Source organism: Hypanus sabinus, chromosome 15, assembly GCF_030144855.1.
Source record: "Hypanus sabinus isolate sHypSab1 chromosome 15, sHypSab1.hap1, whole genome shotgun sequence".
In the NCBI taxonomy this organism is placed as follows: domain Eukaryota; kingdom Metazoa; phylum Chordata; class Chondrichthyes; order Myliobatiformes; family Dasyatidae; genus Hypanus; species Hypanus sabinus.
The window spans coordinates 69,072,493-69,092,468 of record NC_082720.1 but is presented as its reverse complement, the minus strand read 5'-3'; the positions used below and the strand labels follow the sequence as shown (position 1 = coordinate 69,092,468).

Here is a 19,976-nt window from a genome sequence, read left to right as displayed (position 1 = left end):
CAGCCGGCTATCAAGAAGGCAAATGGAATGTTGGCCTTCGTTGCTAGAGGGATTGAATTTAAGAGCAGGGAGGTTATGCTACAACTGTACAGGGTACTGGTGAGGCTGTACCTGGAGTACTACATGCAGTTCTGGTCCCCTTACTTGCCGAAGGATATACCGGCTTTGGAAGAGGTGCAGAGGAGGTTCGCCAGGTTAATTCCAGAGATGATGGGAGTTAGACTATGAGGAGAGATTGAGTCATCTGGGACTGTACTCGCTGGAATTCAGCAGAATGAGAAGAAATCTTATAGAAATGTACAAAAGTTATGAAAGGGAGAGACAAGAAGGAGGCAGGAAAGTTGTTTCCACTGGTAGGTGACACTAGAACTAAGGGACATCGACTCAAGATTTGGGGGAGTAGATTTGGGATGGAGATGAAGAGGAGCTGCTTTTCCCAGAGTGGTGATTCTGGAATTGCCTGCCCAATAAAGCAGTGGAAGCTATCTCAGTAAATATATTTAAGACAAGGTTGGATGGATTTTTGCATAGTAGGGGAATTAAGGATTACAGGGAAAAGGTAGGTAGATGGAGATGAGTCCATGGCCAGATTAGCCTTGATTTTATTGAATGGTGGAGCAGGATCAACGGGCCAGATGGCCTATGCCTGCTCCTATTTGTTATGTTCTTATACTAAACAATCTTCAGTCTTGAAACGTTTTGATTTCAGGTGAAATGTGTATAATTCAGTTATATTTGTTGAAATAAGTTACCTTTACAAGGGATGTGCGATCACCATTGGGCATTTTGTCAAGAGTCAATGCATGTAGTTGTGGGAGAGTTCATTGGGCCATAAATGTTTTGAAAATTTACCCGTCTGGCTTGGGTGGAGCTCGGTCCTGGTGCACTGTAGACAACCTGGGTATTTGTTTGATCAGGTAGGTGCTGACTGTGGGCAAAAAGTGGAGCCAGACTGAAAAAAAATGTTAACAGAAGTTACTGAAAACATTCGCGTGTCTGTTGGACTCACTGCAGGGAAGAAACAACATTTCAAATCTCAGAGTTGCTGGAGAAGCGCAAAAGAAAAGCAAAAGCTGGTAATTGTGATAAATTGCTGGTAAGTGGTGATCAGGCAGCATTTACAGAGAGAAGCAGTACAAAAATACAGGTTGATCTTTCTTTAGAAGTGGGGAAAGTTAAAGCAAATTTCAAGATGGAAAGGGGGTTGGGGGAGGAAAATACTGGGGAACATTTGCAATAAAAAGGATCTTAAGAAAGAAATTAGAAAAACAGAAAGAAGATATGAGGTTGCTTTGGCAAGTAAGGTGAAAATAAATCCAAAGGGTTTCTACAGTTATATTAATAGCAAAAGAATAGTGAGGGATAAAATTGGTCCCTTAGAGAATCAGAGTGGATAGCTATGTATGGAGCCAAAAGAGATGGGGGAGATTTTGAACAATTTCTTTTCTTCGGTATTCACTAAGGAGAAGGATATTGAATTGTGTAAGGTAAGGGAAACAAGTAGGGTAGTTATGGAAACTATGATGATTAAAGAAGAGGAAGTACTAGAGCTTTTAAAGAATATAAAAATGGATGCGTCTCCGGGTCCTGACAGGCTATTCCCTAAGACCTTGAAGGAAGTTAGTATAGAAATAGCAGGGGCTCTGACAGAAATATTTCAAATGTCATTAGTGACGGGGATGGTGCCGGAGGATTGGCGTATTGCTCATGTTGTTCCATTGTTTAAAAAGGGTTCTAAGAGTAAACCTAGCAATTATAGGCCTGTCAGTTTGATGTCAGTGGTGGGTAAGTTAATGGGAAGTATTCTTAGAGATGGTATATATAATTACCTGGATCGACAGGGTCTGATTAGGAGCAGTCAACATGGATTTGTGCGTGGAAGGTCATGATTGACAAATCTTATTGAATTATTTTGAAGAGGTTACTAGGAAAGTTGACGAGGATAAAGCAGTGGATGTTGTCTATATGGACTTCAGTAAGGCCTTTGACAAGGTTCCACACGGAAGTTTAGTTAGGATGGTTCAATCGTTAGGTATTAATATTGAAGTAGTAAAATGGATTCAACAGTGGCTGGATGGGAGATGCTAGAGAATAGTTGTGGATAACTGTTTGTCAGGTTTGGAGGTCAGTGACTAGTGGTGTGCCTCAGGGATCTGTACTGGGTCCAATATTGTTTGTCATATGCATTAATGATCTTGCGTGATAGGGTGGTAGATTGGATTAGTAAGTATGCAGATGATACTAAGATAGGTAGCATTGTGGATAATGAAGTAGGTTTTCAAAGCTTGCTGAGAGATTTAGGCCAGTTAGAAGAGTGGGCTGAAAGATGGCTGATGGAATTTAATGCTGATAAGTGTGAGGTGCTACATTTTGGTAGGAATAATCAAAATAGGACATACATGGTAAATAGTAGGGCATTGAAGAATGCAGTAGAACAGGGTGATCTAGGAATAATGGTGCATAGTTCCCTGAAGGTGGAATCTCATGTGGATAGGGTGGTGAAGAAAGCTTTTGGTATGCTGACCTTTATAAATGAGAGCATTAAGTATAGGAGTTGGGATGTAATGTTAAAATTGTACAAGGCATTGGTGAGGCCAAATTTGGAGTATTATGTACAGTTCTGGTCACCGAATTATAGGAAAGATGTCAACAAATTAGAAAGAGTACAGAGGAGATTTACTAGAATGTTACCTGGGTTTCAGCTCCTAAGTTACAGAGAAAAGTTTAAAAAAGTTAGGTCCTTATTCTTTGGAGTGTAGAAGGTTGAGGGGGGACTTGATAGAGATATTTAAAATTATGAGGGGGATAGATAGAGTTAATGTGGATAGGCTTTTTCTATTGAGAGTAGGGGAGATTCAAACAAGAGGGCATGAAAATTAAGGGGCAAAAGTTTAGGGGTAACATGAGGGGGAACTTCTTTACTCAGAGAGTGGTAGCTGTGTGGAACGAGCTTCCAGTAGAAGTGGTAGAGGCAGGTTCGATTTTGTCATTTTAAAAAAAAAAAAATTGGATAGGTATATGGACAGGAAAGGAATGGAGGGTTATGGGCTGAGTGCAGGTCGGTGGGACTAGGTGAGTGTAAGCGTTCGACACGGACTAGAAGGGCCAAGATGGCCTGTTTCCGTGCTGTAGTGGTTATATGGTTGTAATTGGTTGTTAGAGTACAGATGTGATGATTGAGAAAAGGAGGTAAAGGATTAATGAATAACAAAAGGTCAGTGTAGGGACGTGTCTGAAAGAATGAGACAATTTGGAATGAAGAGAGGGATTACTCTGAAAGCCCACATAGACTCAAAGGCTGCTTGTACCGTATTAATTTGGAGTTGATATGAGTAGGAGAGGTTAAACAAGATTTCAATTTACTGGAAGAATAAAGATACAAATAATAGAAAAGTGACATGCAAAATTTGGAATCTCTGATTACCTGAAATTGTAGACCTCCATTTTGAGTCCAAAAGATTGTATTTGGTCAGAAAGTGAGTTCAAACAAGGTACTACGGAAAGCTTGGGGCCACCTGTGCATGGTGAAATAAGATGTTCCACAGAGTTAACTCATGATGCTTAATCCAGCAGTATTTACAGGTCCTTTTTTCATGTTAAAGCAGTGTTTCAGGTTTGCTTTACTGAAGAACTGAACTATTTTGGGAATGGCAGCAACTTTGCTGAAGAGGACTGAATATTTGGTCAATGTAAGAAAGCAAATTGAAGATTATAAAGTTCCTCTCTGCCTGAACCTCGCTCTCCTTCCCCTTTGTTAGCTGCAGACTTCACGAACTTCAGAAGCAGAGTTCTTTTGATGTTTGCTGCTAAACCGAGGTGTGTGCAAGCCATGCTATCATACACAGTACTTTTCTTTGTAAGTAAACACCTAGCACCTTATCGATGTACAATCTTTTAAGCTTGCACATCCTTCCACCTGCTGTGTGCCTAGCATTTATTAGGCCCACAAATCATCTGTAAATGTATAAGAACCATGAAAATAGGAACTTATACACACAGAATAATTAATGCCAGTGTCTCTATCCATCTTTGATTTAAGCCCATTGGTCTTTAGTCTTTTTGATAGCCCAATAACAATCATTTCAAAGTAACACACTCAGACACTCACATTCACGCAAGCTTGTTTTATTTAAAGCATGCAGAGTTGATTCCAAAGATTTTGATGCCGCTAATGGAAGTTAACAGTGAATATATTTATAATCCATTCATGTTATTGATCAAATTGGTCACAGCACTGTGGCATACTTAGTGGTTAGCATAAAGCTATTACAGCACCACTGATCACCGATTGAGTTTCAATTCCCACCACCGCCTATAAGGAGATTGTAGGTTTCCACCCAGATCCCAGAGACATGCGGTTAGGGTTAGTGAGTTGTGGGCATGCTGTGTTGGGGTCAGAAACGTGACAACACTTGCGCGGCTACCCAGCACAATCCTCGCTGATTTGATTTGACGCAAATGATGTACTTCACTGTATGTTCCAATGTACACGTGACAAATAAGGTTAATGTTTCTAAAATCAATATATAGTCTTGTCTCTATCAAGTCTCTTTTTTTCTATATCATTTTATGTCACCTCATTTGCTCCTTCCCTACTGTTGTGTTTGGTAAACAGAAACACCAGTGCGTTTGAACAGATAAATCCTACAAAAAGTAGTGGGTATGGCCCAGTTCATCACGGGTAAAGCCTGCGCCACCATTCAGCACATCTATACGAAGCGTTGTCACAGGAAAGCAACATCCACCAACAGGAACCCACACCGCCCAGGAAATGCTTTCTTATCACAGCTGTCATTGGAAAGAAGATACAGGAGCCACAGGACTCACACCACCAGATTCAGGAAGATATTACGCCTCAGCCATCAAGGCTCTTGAACCAAATGCGATAACTTCACTCAACTTCATTTGCCCATCATTGAAATGTCCCTGCAACCAATGGGTCCACTTTCAGGGATCCTTATGTTCTTAATATTTATTGCTTATTTATTATTATTATTTAATTCTTTTTGTATTTGCACAATGTTTGAACCCCAAGTTGGTGTTTCATTGATTCTATTATGGTTATTATTCTATTATGGATTTATTGAGTATGCCTGCAAGAAAATGAATCTCAGGATTGTATATGTTAATACATGTTTAGTTTGAACTTGGGTAACAGTTCACAAAGTTAGGACAAGCAGGGGCTGCTGATGACAATGCAACATAGATGTCAGAAGTTAGTGTCATGTCATAGTCCATGACAACAAGTCTCCATTAATATCTGAATTACAGCGCACAAATAAGTCACCAGGACAGCTGAGTCCTTAGCATCTCAATGTAAGATCGATCCAGCTAGTCCAATTTCTCTGCTCTCTCCCCACTGCCCTACACATGCTTTTGCTCTGGACACTTCATTGATTTTTTCTCCACTACCAGCTCCTGACAATATATTCCAAAGGCTAAAGATACAAAGCTCTGCAAATGAGAAAATCTGCAGATGCTGGAAATCTGAGCAGCACACGTGTAATGCTGGAGGAATTCAGCAGGCCAGGCAGCATAGAGACATAGAAAACCTCCAGCACAGTACAGGCCCTTCGGCCAATGATGCTGTGTCAAACGTATCTTTACCTTGTAAATTACCTCGGGTTACCCATAGCCCTCTATTTTTCTAAGCTTCATGTACCTATCCAAGAGTCTCTCAAAAGACCCTATTGTATCCGCCTCCACCACCATCGCCAGCATCCTATTCCATATACTCACCACCATCTATGGGGGGAAAAAAAATACCATTGTCATTTTGGGCCGGAACCCTTCGGCAGGACTGGAGAAAAAAAAGCTGAGGAGTAGATTTGAAAAGTGGGGGGGAAGGTAGAGAGAGAGAGAGAGATGCCAGGCGATAGGTGAAACTTTGAGCGGGAGGAAAGAAGCAAAGAGCTAGGTAGTTGATTCATGAAAGAGACAGAAGGCCACGGAAGAAAGGGGAAGAAGGAGGAGCAATGGGGGGGAGGGGGGGCGTGAGGAGCGGGCAAGGAGATAACAAGAGAGGGACAAGGGGATGGAAAATGATGAAGGTGGGGGCGGGGGGTGTGGAGACATTTCTGGAAGTTTGAGAAATCAATGTTCATGCGATCAGGTTGGAGGCTACCTAAACGGAATGTAAGGTGTTGTTCCTCCAACCTAAGTGTGGCCTCATCCCGACAGTGGAGGAGGCCGTGGATGAACGTATTGGAATGGGAAGTGGAATTAAAGTGGGTAGCCACCGGGAGATCCCACTTGTTCTGGTGGACGGAGCAAAGTGGTTCCCCCAGTCTCTGCAAAATGTTTTGTGCATTGTCAAAAGCTTGAGATCAGATACCATGGGACTCATAGATGGCTTCTTTTCCACTGTTATAAAGATTGTTAAAGGTTAACTTTATTTGTCATATTAACATCAAAACACGCAGTGAAATGTGCCGATGGCTTGAAAGCAAATCAGTGAGGGTTGAGTTGAGCAGTTGCCTGTGCTGCCATGCTTCTGGCAACCACCACTTACTAAGCCGAACCATATGACCCATACCTGGAGGAAACAACATGGTCAGGAGGAGAACGTGGTGGGAATTGAACCCCGATCTTACAGCTACCATTGTGGTAACCATGATGCTACAGAGTTGCCCTATAAGACTCGGGAACCAACCTCTTGTATGTTAAAGTTGGTCTCAATCTACCCCGTCATAGTTCTTGCACTATGTGTCAACCTGCACTGGACGTTCTCCTTAGCTGTCACACTGTTCCGCATTTTTTTAATATCATTTACACTACCTCTGTGTACTCCTGTATGGAATGATCTATCTACATGTTAGCAAACAAAAGCTTTTCACTGTATCTCAATATCATCGTCATTATGTACTGCGTCGAACGACATGGGTGATCAATGGTTTCTGACCGTTATTGTTCTTGGCAAATTTATTCTGTCGAAGTCATTACCAATACTCTTTGAAGATTGTCTGCCTGGTGTCAGTGGCTGCATAACCAGGACTCGTGATGTGCACCAGCTGCTCATAAGATCTGCTTCAGTGCTTCACGTGACCCTGATTGGTGGGGCTAAGTCATTGCTACACCTCGCCCAAGGGTAAACTGCAGGCTGGCGGAGGGAAGGAGCAGCCTACAACTTCTTTGGTAGAGACGTATCTCCACCCCACCATGGTGAATCTCAGTATATGTGATAATATTAAGCAAATTAGCGATTACATTTGTTGCATAAAATATTTTTCTTCTTTCACTTCTGGATCTTTTGCCAGTCCTCTCATTTCTAGGTCCTGTGCAATGCTCACAAACTGCTAGAGGAATTCAGTGTGTTGGGCAGCTTCTATCGAGGGAAGTGAGCTGCCGACTGTGACCATTCATCAGATAAGTCCGCGTGACAGGTCTCCGCCCGAAATAATGGACCACTATATTTCCCTCCAGAGGTGCTGCCTGACCTGCTGAGCCTCTCCAGCATTTTGCTGAAGAGTTCCAGCATCTGCTGAATCGCTTGTGTGCAATGTCCTCTGTGTTTTTCTGTCTGTGATTGGAAACATCTTCCCTTTATCTATTCTTGCGAGTACCTTTCATGGTTATAAGGGCTTTTTATCAGGTCCCCTCTCGTCCAAGGAGAAAATCACCTCCTCTTGCCTGTCCATACAAGTAAATTTATTCCTTTTTGGAATCACTTTGGTAGATTGCCTGCACCCTTCCCGAAGCCTTTGGAAAGTGTGGACCCTGAAGCGGAAGGGTTATTCCAGTTGTAACATATCATTGTTTTATGAAGGATTTTCAGGATTTCCTGTTTGGGTGCTCAGTATCTCTCTTTATGATTCACTCTCAAGTTGCCTGCCCTGCCACTCTGAAGGAGTTATGTACAGACACCACTGGATCGTTCCTTTCTCACACCACTTTAGAATTGTGTTTTCTAGCTTCAGTGCCCGTTTCCATTCTGCCAACATTTAGCCTTTCTCAGCCTGAAATTTCATCTGGTCCTCACCACCCATTCATTCAAGCTTCTTAATTTTTTAATTTTATTTTACTGATTGTGTGGAGTAGGCCCCCCCCAGCCCTTCAGGCTGTGACGCTCCAGTAACTTCAACAACCCGAATGAACCTTTACAGAGCAATTTACAATGACCAATTAACCTCTCCGGTATGTCTTTGGACTGTTGGAGGAAACTGGAGCACCTGGGGAAAACGCATGCATTCCACGGGAGGACGAACAGACACGCCTTAAAGATGGCGCTGGAATTGAATTCCAAACTCGGGCACCCTGAGCTGTAATAGTATCGCGTTAACCACTACACTACCATGGTGCCCATATATCTCCGTTAAAGTCCGTCACTCTCCTCCTAGTTGATCCCTCCTCCAAGATTTGCCTCAAGTCCATATTTGGACTTATTCACGACAAACCTATCATGTATCATGCTCTCAAACACATTGGAAGTCCATGTATGCCATTAACCACATTTCTCTTGTCAGCCCTCACTGTTACTTCATTTCAAAGCTCTTATCAATTTGGTCAGATGAACTTTGTCTCTAACAAATCAATGCCAGTCTTTTCCAATTATACACACTGAGATAGAGATGCACACTTAGTGTAAATCTATCCTTTCTGGAATTTCTGTTTTGCTGTGGTTATCGCTTATCTTTCAGTACTAGGAGCGCAAAAGGTTAAAATGTGTGGGTAAAGGGCATACACACAGTGGCCAGTCATTTTATCAGGGTCAGGACTGGACCCGGTGTGGTCTTCTGCTGATGTAGCCTATCCACTGTAAGTTTTGGCATGTTGCATGTTCAGAGATGCTCTTCTGCATCTTTTCTGCAACACATGATTACTTGAGTTACTGTTGACTTCCTGTCAGCTTGGACCAGTCTGGCCATTCTGTCTGACCTCTGTCATTAACAAGGCATCTTTGCCCACAGAACTGGCACCCACTGGAAGTTTCTTTGTTTGTGCACCATTCTCGGTTAACTCTAGAGACTTGTGGAAACTCAAGAGATCAGAAATTTCTGAGATACTCAAATTACTCCGTCAGGTACCAACAATCATTCAATGGTCAAAATCACTTTTCTTCCCCTATTCTGGTGTTTGGCCTGAATAACAACATGAACCTCTTGACCCTGTCTGCATGCTTCTCTGCATTAAGTTGCTGCTGCATGATTGGCTGATTAGATTTCCACATTTAAGTGAAGTTTGATAGATACATGGACAGTAGGGGTGTGGAAGACTCTGGTCCGGGTGCTTGCTGATGGGAGTAGGCCAGTTGCTTCTTAATGAAGATGTTTTGGGGGATTTTTTTTTTTGATGGCATAAAGCCCAAAGATAAATATATTTAGGCTTGGGACATAGCTCCTCCATATGCTGGTAAATACAAGACAAGTGGGAAATGGTACAATTCCAAATTGGCAGGTATCCTTAATCTAAAACTGACCCATTCCTGAATTCTGGACCAGTAAGGATGAAAACTAAGTACATTGCATGCATTGTTTAGAGCTCTCAGTCCAACATGCCTGTGAATACAAGTTATAGGCACTCCAACCATAGTATATTCTACTGAGTGACTGGACTTGTGGATGATTACTGGGGAGGACTGTAATGTTCCTCCTTTGTTTTGATTTTTCACGGGGTCCGTGTCTGAAGGGCTTTAATCTGACTTCTGTGGCTTTGATGGTTAGCCTGTTTGGCTTGGACGGAGAACATAGGGAGCCTAGTCACTGGCAACGTGTCAAGGAGTTCAAGGAATTTGAAGCATTCATTTGGCTCAGCCTTTGGAAATGACAATATTGAGATTCATCATGTGGTCTTAATGTGCTGTTAGGAGGTATTTTGAGATGGCTGATGTGTTTTATTGATTGTCACACTTCATCATCTTTCGGGTAGCGAGACGGTAAATGTGGAGGGTTGGACCTTCCATGAAGTGACATTTGGTCAATGTGCGCTGACTCTACCCACGTAGGCAGGTGGGTGATGTCTGTTCTCAGCGAATGGTGATATGAATGACAGGGCAAGGTCAATGAAAGTTGTAGTTGTAATGAGGATAAAATGGAATTGCCTTATGTATGCAAGTGTTAATGTAGCGATGGTGTTCTCCACTAGCTGACAATCCTTGAATCACATGGTCTCAGAATCAGCAAGAGGCCATAAACACAAGAGATTCTGCAAATGCTGGAAATCCAGAGCAACATACATGCAAAATGGTGGAGGAACTCCGCAGGTCTATGAACGGGAATAAACATTTGACATGCCAAGACTCTTCATAACTGTTGCCTGATCTTCTGAGTTACTCCAACATTTTGTGTGTTTTGCTAAGAGGAGGCCATATAGGCCAGAAATATACAGACATTTCCTTACTTAAATATTGGTAAATAGTTAGAACTCTCTACTTCAGAGGGCTGCGAAGTTTCATTGATTGAACTGATTCACAATAGAAATTTATAAATGCCTGAGATTTAAAGGAATCTTGTAATATTGCAGGAGGCACAGTAGGTTAGCATTGATGTTTATTTTTTCTTAAATGGAGCAGGCTCGAAGGAACAGATAAGACCATGAGACTTGGGAGCAGAATTAGGCAATTTGGCCCAATGCATCTGCTCCATTTCATCTTGGCTGATCCATTTTCTTCTCAACCCCATTCTCCTGCCTTTTCCCCATAACCTTTGATGCCCTGACTAAGCAGGAACCTATCAACCACTGCCTTAAATACACCCAAATGACCTGGCCTCCACAGCCAATTGTGGCAACAATTTTCACTGACCCGCCACTCCCTGGCTAAAGAAACTCCTCCTCATTTTCATTCTAAATGGACGTCCCTTTATTCTGAGATTGTGCCTGCTGGTCCTAGACTCCCCCTCCATAGGAAACATCATCTCCACATCCACTCTATCCAGGCCTTACATCATTTGATAGGTTTCAATGAGATCCCCTTCCATTCTTATAAATTTCAGTGAGTAAAGGCCCCGAGCCTTCAATTGCTCCACATGTGATAAGCCTTTCATTCCCAGAGTTAGTCTTCTGAACCTCCTGTGAGCTCTTTCCAATGTCAGCACATCCTTTCTTAAATAAGGGGCTCAGAACTGCTCACAGTACTCCAAGTGAGGCCTCACTAGTGCCTTATAAAGCCTCAACGTTACATTCTTGCTTTTATATTCTAGTCCTCTCAAAATGAATGCTAACATTGCACTTGCCTTCCTCACCACAGACTCAGCCTGCAAATTAACCTTTAGGGAATCCTGCAAGAGGTCTCGTGAGCCCCTTTGCACATCAGTGTTTTGAATTTTGCTCGTTTCTAGTTCTTCTTAGCATTGCCTATTGCTGAATCTTCCATCATGTGCAAATAACTCTGAACAAATCATTATTTCAGTGTTTTATTTAGGAGTTGCAGTGTACACAGGATGAGTAATATTGTTTTTTTTGGATCTGAACAGAAAGAAGCCCAATCAAAACAACAGAAAGAAGTTTCTCAAGAATTAACAGTACTTCGTGGTGATGGTGGTAAGAAACTGGTGGCAATTAATTGTTCTGGTATTGTAGTATGGAGGGTTGGGTTAGAAGGCCTGAAATGCCTTGATATGATCATTAAATATCATCCTTCTTTAACTTTGCAAGTTGTATATCTGCCAGGAAAATTCAAGCAGATTTAAGATTAACTTAACTGGTGAAATGATGGCTGTCCATCTTGTAATTTGGATTCAAATTGATTCAATGATAAAGTTATGACGTTTTCTGTAAAACACAGCCCAATGAAGCAGGTTGGTCTGGATTTAACTGCCCATTAGCTAAACCACTCAATATGTCACCTCCAGTGCTGTTGGTCTTTGTTACAGAATTAGATTTGTCCCTTGGAAGCTGCTACATTATATTAGTATCCTGTCAATAACAAACCAGTTAATACCCTACAGTCATCAGACTCTTGAACCAACACGGATAACTTCACTGAGCTCAACCCTAAACTGATTCCACAACCTACAGACTCACTTTCAATGACTGTACAACTCATGCTGTTGGGAGTATTTATTTTTTAAAATTTGCACAATTTGCCTTTTGCCCATTGATTGATTGTCATTCTTTGTTTACTTATAGGCTTTCATAAATTCCATTGTATGACTTTATTTTCCTTTAAATTTCTACAAGAAAATGAATTACAAGGCAGTATATGGTGACAGGAATTCACAGTACTTTAATAAATGTACTTTGACTAACAAAACAGAAACACTGAACCAGATCATCCAGTTGGATGTCCACCCATGACTTCCTATACATTGCGCCCCTTTAAGGATATTAGCAATCCCTGCTGCATTTGGATTGTTTCTCAAACGTTGACAAATCCCGACAAAGTTTGATGGGCCTACCCTACACATTGTCTCTTTGATTGGTATATAAAGAAGGCTGTGTGAACAGCCTTTGATATGGAAGCTTCTCTTGGTCCCGTCCCTTTTTGCAGTGGGGTTTCATATGCACAGAAGAGAGCTGAGAGACATCACCATGGGCTTCCCAGTCAACTGCCTCTAGGGAGGGAGTGGAAACTTAAACATTTTGAAGCTATTTTTTTAAGAATTTAGGGCCAGCTGCAGTTACAATTGTTTTCCCAAAATGTCTCTGCCTTCTCAGCTGGTATTATGGGGAGATAATGATACAAGCAGTGCTAACCAAATGTGCTCCAATGCAGTACACACTACTCCCACATCACTGCTCATATATTGAGCCATAGACTTTGAGGGAGGCCAGGGTCTAATGCAGCTGGACACCTCTAAACACAAAAGCTGAGGTGCAAAGGGACTTGGGAGCCCTTGTGCAGGATTCCATACAGGTTAATTTGCAGGTTGAGTCTGCTGTGGGGAAGGCAAATGTGATGTTGGCTTTCATTTAAAGAGGACTAGAGTATAAAAGCAAGGATGTAATGTTGAGATTTGGAGTATTGTGAGTGGTTTTGGGCCCCTTATCTTAAAAAGGACGTGCTGGAGCTGCAGAGAGACTCAGAGAAGGTTCATGAAAATGATCCCAGGATTGAATGGCTTGTCATATAGGGTGTTTGATGGCTCAGGGCCTGCATTTAATAGAATTCAGAAGAATGAGGGGTGACCTCATTGAAATCTATCAAATGGTGAAAGGCCTTGATACTCGGATGTGGAGAGGATGTTTTCTCTGGTAGAAGAGAAAACCAGAGGACGCAACCTCAGAATAGAGGGGTGTCCTTTTAAAACGGAGATGAGGAGGAATTTCTTTAGCCAGAGAGTGGGAATCTCTGGAATTCTATGCCATAGGCAGCCATGGAGGTCTCTGCTTTATGTGTATTTAAGGCAGAGGTTGATAGATTCTTGATTGGTCAGGGTATGAAGGGATATGCGGAGAAGGAGAGTGGGGTTGAGAGAAAAATTGGATCAGACAAGATGAAATGGTAGGCACACTGGATGGGCCAATTGGCCTGATTCTGCTCCTATAGCTTATGGTTTTAAGGATATTAGTGAATTAAAATTCTTGCTACATAAGGATTGTTTCTCAAGTGCTGTTCTTGGTTCCAGGTTAGTTTTAATTCCAGATTTATTTAATTTATATGTTCAGTTAATCATGACATGTTATGCACTAATTTCTTCAGGTTATTAATTCGGGTTGCTGGATCGTAGTTAAGGACCATAACTGCTGTGTTACTTAACTCCATAAATATTGTTAAGACAGCAGGAATAATTCCAGCACTCATTCAAACAACCTCTCACTTATCAGAACTCATCTAACTTGTCCAACCTTTAATCATGTGATAACTCCCCCATTTTGGGTACTGGTCCAGTCAAACTTCTCCAAACTGCTACCAATGCATTAATATTCCCATTTAAATAAGAAACCCTATACTTTTAAAGGGATCACAACCCTTCTTGAGATTTTGTGCCCAAATTAGCAATAATCTTGTTTTTAAAAAAAAAAATTCTCTTGCATTCCATGGTAAATCTGAACAGAGATTCTCGTTGATTAATTAATTAGTAACAATAACTATGAACATTTATAAGGAAAAAGGATGTCTTTATTTACACTTTGTACATGGTTTCATTGCATTACTATTAATAGAAGTATAACTCGGACTAAAGCATTTTAGAAAACCTGTTCAAATGATTAATGTTAATCTTAAAAGACAATTGAAAAGTAAAATGGTTTCTAACTAGTATTGTTATTATAATCCTTCACTATCAAAATACTGATGGGTACACCAGGCCTGTGAGGGTTTCAATACGTATCCTTCAATGTCACGTTGTCTTGTAACCTGGTGCCATGCTGGTGTGTGACGTTTCCTGGGAAAACATCTCGCAGCTCTCAGGTTCTAAACAAGTAATTTGCTACTTCATTTGGCTGTAAAGATACTCGTGTATCTTTTTTATTATGGGTGGAGTTTAAAGAATTGAGGGGCGGTACTGCATGCCGTATGCCAACAAGAATTTTTGCGTGGCCTTGCGTACTCCAAATGCGATCTTGTCAATTCTCTATCCTCCCCATTTTTGCATTCAATTCCTATGACAATGAACGCCATTGCAAGCTTTCCCAGTTGCTTTCCACTGGCATATTAGGTATCAAGTTACCCAGATCCCTCCTGCATTGCAGAACTCTGCAATCTCTCACCATTTACAGTAAATAAGTCTCAGCTTTATCTTTTCCTGCCAAAGGTGGGAAATTACAAGCACTGCAGCATATTCCATTTGCCAGATCTTTGTCCACTTACATAACCTAATTGTATTTCTTTGTAGCCTCATTACGGTCAGCTCAGTCTTATTTGTTACCTATCATTGTGCCAGCAAAAAGTTTAGTAACCTGCGCTTCAGTGCTTTCATCATGTAAAGTATAAAACATTGAAAAGCCACCATTGTGTAGTAATCCCCTCATTACACCTTGCCAGTCAGATGTGTACTCTTTACAACAACTCTGTTTCCAATTGGACAGTCAATATTCTATCTACACCAAAACCTGAACAAGTTATCTTGGGGGAACTATTTATATGATATATTTTGTGTTTATTGAAGCTATGTGGAACTGCTTCTCCGTAAGTGAACACTCTTAACATTTATTAAACAAATCTGTTATTATTCAAATACGCTGATGGTATGAAATGGAAGCTTTTATCTGCTGTGAATAAACCAGTTATGCGCATTCCATTTTTGAGTTACATGACTTGTTTACTGGCATGATCTTATTAAAGAAATCAGTCTGTGCCAACTTTTAATGGGGCTGAAAAGGCAGTTGAAAAGACCCAAGTGGCAGTCCTCTGTTCTGCAATGATGATACTGTTTGTCGCGTTACTTTCTTTCCTGCACAATGGCATGGCCTTCCTTTCAGAATCAGAGCCATATTATATATCACCGGCATAGGTTGTGAATTTGTTAACTTTGTCAGCGGCAGTAAACTACAATCAATACATGATAAATAAAGAAAATAAACTGAATTTCAGTAAATATGTATATTAAATAGTTAAAATAAGTAGTGCAAAAAACAGAAAAAAGTGAGGTAGTGTTCATGGGTTCAATGTCCATTTAGATAGCAGATGGCAGAGGGAAAGGGACTGTTCCTGAATCACCTCCCGTCCCCACAGGAGTTGGTTACCTGTAATATTATAGCACAGTGTCATGCACAAGGCAGAATGTGGTTTTACATTAATGAAGGAACATAGACAATAGCCATCAATCCTTTCGAAAGTACTCTGCCATTTTTATTTGTTTCACTGTAGGGTGTAATACAAAGGAGAAGCTAGAAGTGTTCAGATTGATATGTGACATTATCAATGTGGAAATTAGCCAGCGATTCATGGTGAAAAGACATCTCATGAATTGTGAATTATCATAAGATGGTGGGTGACGCACTCCACCGGCTAAATTTGTAATAAAACAAAGTTAAGCTATCGTGGACCAAGTCTTAAATTGTCTTCACAGTGCACTGAAGGACCATGCTAGGAAGGCTGAAACTTGTATTCAGCTGATAGGCGAGTGAATGAATGTTAATATAGAATATAGAACAGTACACGCAGGAACAGGCCTCTTGGCTCACTGTGTTGCACTGAACTAATTAAACTAGTGATTAAATGACTAACTAAACTGATCCCTTCTGCCTGCACAATATTCATATCCCTCCACTCTCTGCACATTGATGTGCCTGTCTAAGAGGCTCTTCAGTGCCTCCTCGTAGCACTCCTGCCTGCTCTGGCAGCACTCTCCAAGCACACACCACATTTATAAGTTTAAAAAAAACCCTGCCTTTCCCACATCATATCCCTGTTGGATATCCTGGGGTGAAGTTGTTCACATAACGTCTGATATTCTGGAGATGAAGTCTGGGGGTGGTCTCTCCTGGGTTTGGAGGACTGTTTGTGTATATGGGAGGGGGGGGTTAACTAGGAGGGTTGGAAAAGGGGGTTTATTGTTGTGTTGTCGCTGCTTGCGTTGTTCTGCTGAACATTGTGGCATGCTGTGTTGGCGTCAGAAAGTGTGGCAACAATTACAGGCTGCCCCAGTACATCCTTGGGTGTGCTGGCTGTTAACACAAACAATGCATTTTACTCAATGTTTGGATTTACTTGTCACAAATAAATCTGAATCTCCTGTGAACTTGCTGCCTCTTGCTTTAAATGTATGCCCTCTAGTATTAGACATTTTGACCTTGGGGGTGGGGTAGAGAGGTATCAACTGTCTACTCCATCAATGCCCCTCACAATCTTGTATTGTTGTAGTTCTCTTCCAAAATTGAATTCCGTTCAAATGATGAAACCAAATTTTGGAGCACAGCGTGGATGCATTTCAAGTCTTCAGCTCTGTTGGTTTGAAAGCACTCTGTGGCCACTTTATTAGGTACACATGTACACCTGCTCATTAATGCAAATATCTAATCAGGCAATCATGTGGCAGCAACTCAGTGCATAAAAGCATGCAGACACGGTGAAGTGGTTCTGCTGTTGTTGAGACCAAACATCAGAATGGGGAAGAAATGTGATTAAATGACTTTGACCATGGAATAATTGTGAGTGCCAGATGGGTTAATTTGAATATCTCAAAAACTAAGTGCTGCTCGGGGGGGGGGGTTTAAACTAAATTTGTAGGGGGTGGGGATCCAGAATGTGAGTGAGGATAGCGAGATGAAGAATAAAGGACAGGTGGGGACTACACAATTCTGGAATATTAAGTGTGTAGTAGAGAAAGGTGAGGCAGAACAAGTGATAAGGAGGACACATGTACAGAGGGATGGTCTGACGGAACATAGAGTTAAATGTGCAGAAAGAATAAGTAAATTTAGGAAGGACAACAAAATTCTAGGGGCGTATAGCCTGATGGGAGTTCGGGGAGCTGGGTTAAGCACAATAGGCAGAGATTCAAACAGAGAGAGGAGAAATGGGCTAAAAATTCTATATCTGAATGCACGAAGTGTCAGAAATAAGGTGGATGAGCTTGAAGCTCAGGTGCGAATGGGTAACTATGATGTTGTTGGGATAACGGAGACATGGCTGCAGGGACATCAGACCTGGGAAATGAATGTACAAGGGTATACGTGCTATCGTAGGGTCAGAAATGTGGGCAGAGGGGTGGGGTGGCCCTGTTGGTGAGGAATGAGGTTCAGTCCTTTGCAAGGGGGGACATAGGATCTGGAGAAGTAGAGTCTGTGTGGATAGAACTGAGGAACAGTAAGGGCAAAAAGACCCTGATGGGTGTTGTCTACAGGCCACTAAACAGTAGCATGGATATTGGGTGCAAGTTGAATAGGGAGTTAACATTGGCATGTGGCAAAGGTAATGTCGTAGTAGTTATGGGGGATTTCAACATGCAGGTGAACTGGGAGAATCAGGTTGATGCTGGACCCCTGGATAGGGAGTTTGTAGAGTGCCTACGGGATGCATTCTTGGAACAGCTTGTACGAGAGCCGACCAGGGACAAGGCTATTCTGGATTTAGTGTTGTGTAATTAACAGAATTTTATAAGTGATCTCACAGTAAAGGAGCCATTAGGAGGTAGTGATCACAATATGATAAATTTTTATCTGCAATTTGAGAAGGATAAGGGCAGTTCGGAGGTGTCAATGTTGCAGTTGAACAAAGGAGACTATGGAGCCATGAGGGAGGAGCTGGCCAAAGTTAACCGGACGGATATCCTAGCAGAAAAGACAGTGGAACAGCAATGGCAGGTATTCTTGGGAATAATGCACAAGGTGCAAAATCAGTTCATCCCCCAGAGAAGGAAGGATTCAAAGGGGGGAAAGGGGCCACAGTGGTTGACAAAGGAAGTCAGAGATTGCATAGCATTTTTAAAAAAAAGGAAATATGACAGAGCTAAAGTGAGTGGGAGGACAGATGATTGGGAAATTTTTAAGGAACAACAGAACTTAACTAAAAAGGCAATACGGGGAGAAAAAATGAGGTACAAACGCAAGCTAGCCAGGAATATAAAGGAGGTTAGCAAAAGCTTTGTTAGGTATGTGAAGAGAAAGAAGATAGTTAAGAACAATGTTGGGCCCTTGAAGAATGAATTGGGTGATATGGTTATGGGAAACAGAGAAATGGCAGAAGAATTTAATAAGTACTTTAGATCTGTCTTCACTAGGGAAGACACAAGCAATCTCCCAGATGTATGGATGGGCCAAGGACATAGGGTAACAGAGGAAATGAAACAGATTGACATTAGGAAGGAAACGGTGATGAGTAGACTGAAGGGACTGAAGGCTAAAAAATCCCCAGGTCCAGATGGTCTGCATCCTAGGGTACTAAAGGAGGTGGCTCTGGAAATTGCGGATGCATTGGTAATCATTTTCCAATGTTCCTTAGATTCAGGATCAGTTCCTGAGGATTGGAGAATGGCTAATGTTATCCCACTTTTTAAGAAAGGAGTGTGAGGTTATCCACTTTGGGAGTAAGAACAGGAAGGCAGATTATTATCTGAATGGTGTAGAGTTAGGTAAGGGAGAAATACAAAGAGATCTAGGAGTCCTTGTTCATCAGTCCCTGAAGGTGAATGAGCAAGTGCAGCAGACAGTGAAGAAGGCTAATGGAATGTTGGCCTTTATTACAAAGGAAATTGAGTACAAGAGCAAGGAAATCCTTTTGCATTTGTACAGGGCCCTGGCGAGACCTCACCTGGAGTATTGTGTACAGTTTTGGTCTCCAGGGTTAAGGAAGGACATCCTGGCTGTAGAGGAAGTGCAGCGTAGATTCACGAGGTTAATTCCTGGGATGTCCGGACTGTCTTACGCAGAGAGGTTAGAGAGACTGGGCTTGTACACATTGGAATTAAGGAGATTGAGAGGGGATCTGATTGCAACATATAAGGTTATTAAGGGATTGGACAAGATAGAAGCAGGAAATATGTTCCTGTTGCTGGGAGAGTCCAGTACTAGAGGGCATGGTTTGAGAATAAGGGGTAGGTCATTTAGGACAGAGTTAAGGAAAAACTTCTTCTCCCAGAGGGTTGTGGGGGTGTGGAATGCACTGCCTCAGAAGGCAGTGGAGGCCAATTCTCTGGATGATTTCAAGAAGGAAGATAGGTATCTTATGGATAGGGGAATCGAGGGATATGGGGACAAGGCAGGAACTGGGTATTGATAGTAGATGATCAGCCATGATCTCAGAATGGCGGTGCAGGCTCGAAGGGCCGGATGGTCTACTTCTGCACCTATTGTTTATAACTATCTATCTCCTGTTCCCCACACAACAGTCTCTCGAGGTTACAGAGAATGGTACAAATAAAACCAGAAAAAACACCAGTCAGCAGCAGTTCTGTGGGTGCAAATGCCTTGTTCATGAGAGAGCTCAGATGAGAACGGCCAGACTGGCTCAACACAACAGGAAGGTGACAGTAACTCAGAAAACCATGAGTTACAACAGTGGTGTGCGGAAGAGCATTTCCGAACTCACAACACTTTAAACCTTGAAGTAGATGGGCTGCTGCTGCAGAAAACCACAAACGTACACTCAGTAACAACTTTATTAGGTAGAGAAGGTATTTAATAATGTGGCCACTGCGCTTTATGTAGTGTGAAAGGTG

The 19,976-nt window shown here is 41.8% G+C and overlaps 1 protein-coding gene across 1 annotated transcript in view; it reads left to right on the top strand.

Annotated features, from left to right (window-relative positions):
* ccdc69 (coiled-coil domain containing 69) overlaps nucleotides 1–19,976 on the top strand; it is a 58,826-nt gene that overhangs the window by 12,184 nt on the left and 26,666 nt on the right. The window contains exon 2 of the mRNA XM_059990496.1: nucleotides 11,409–11,475. Coding sequence (XP_059846479.1) covers nucleotides 11,409–11,475 — 67 coding nt within the window. The remainder of the gene's footprint in view (nucleotides 1–11,408; nucleotides 11,476–19,976) is intronic.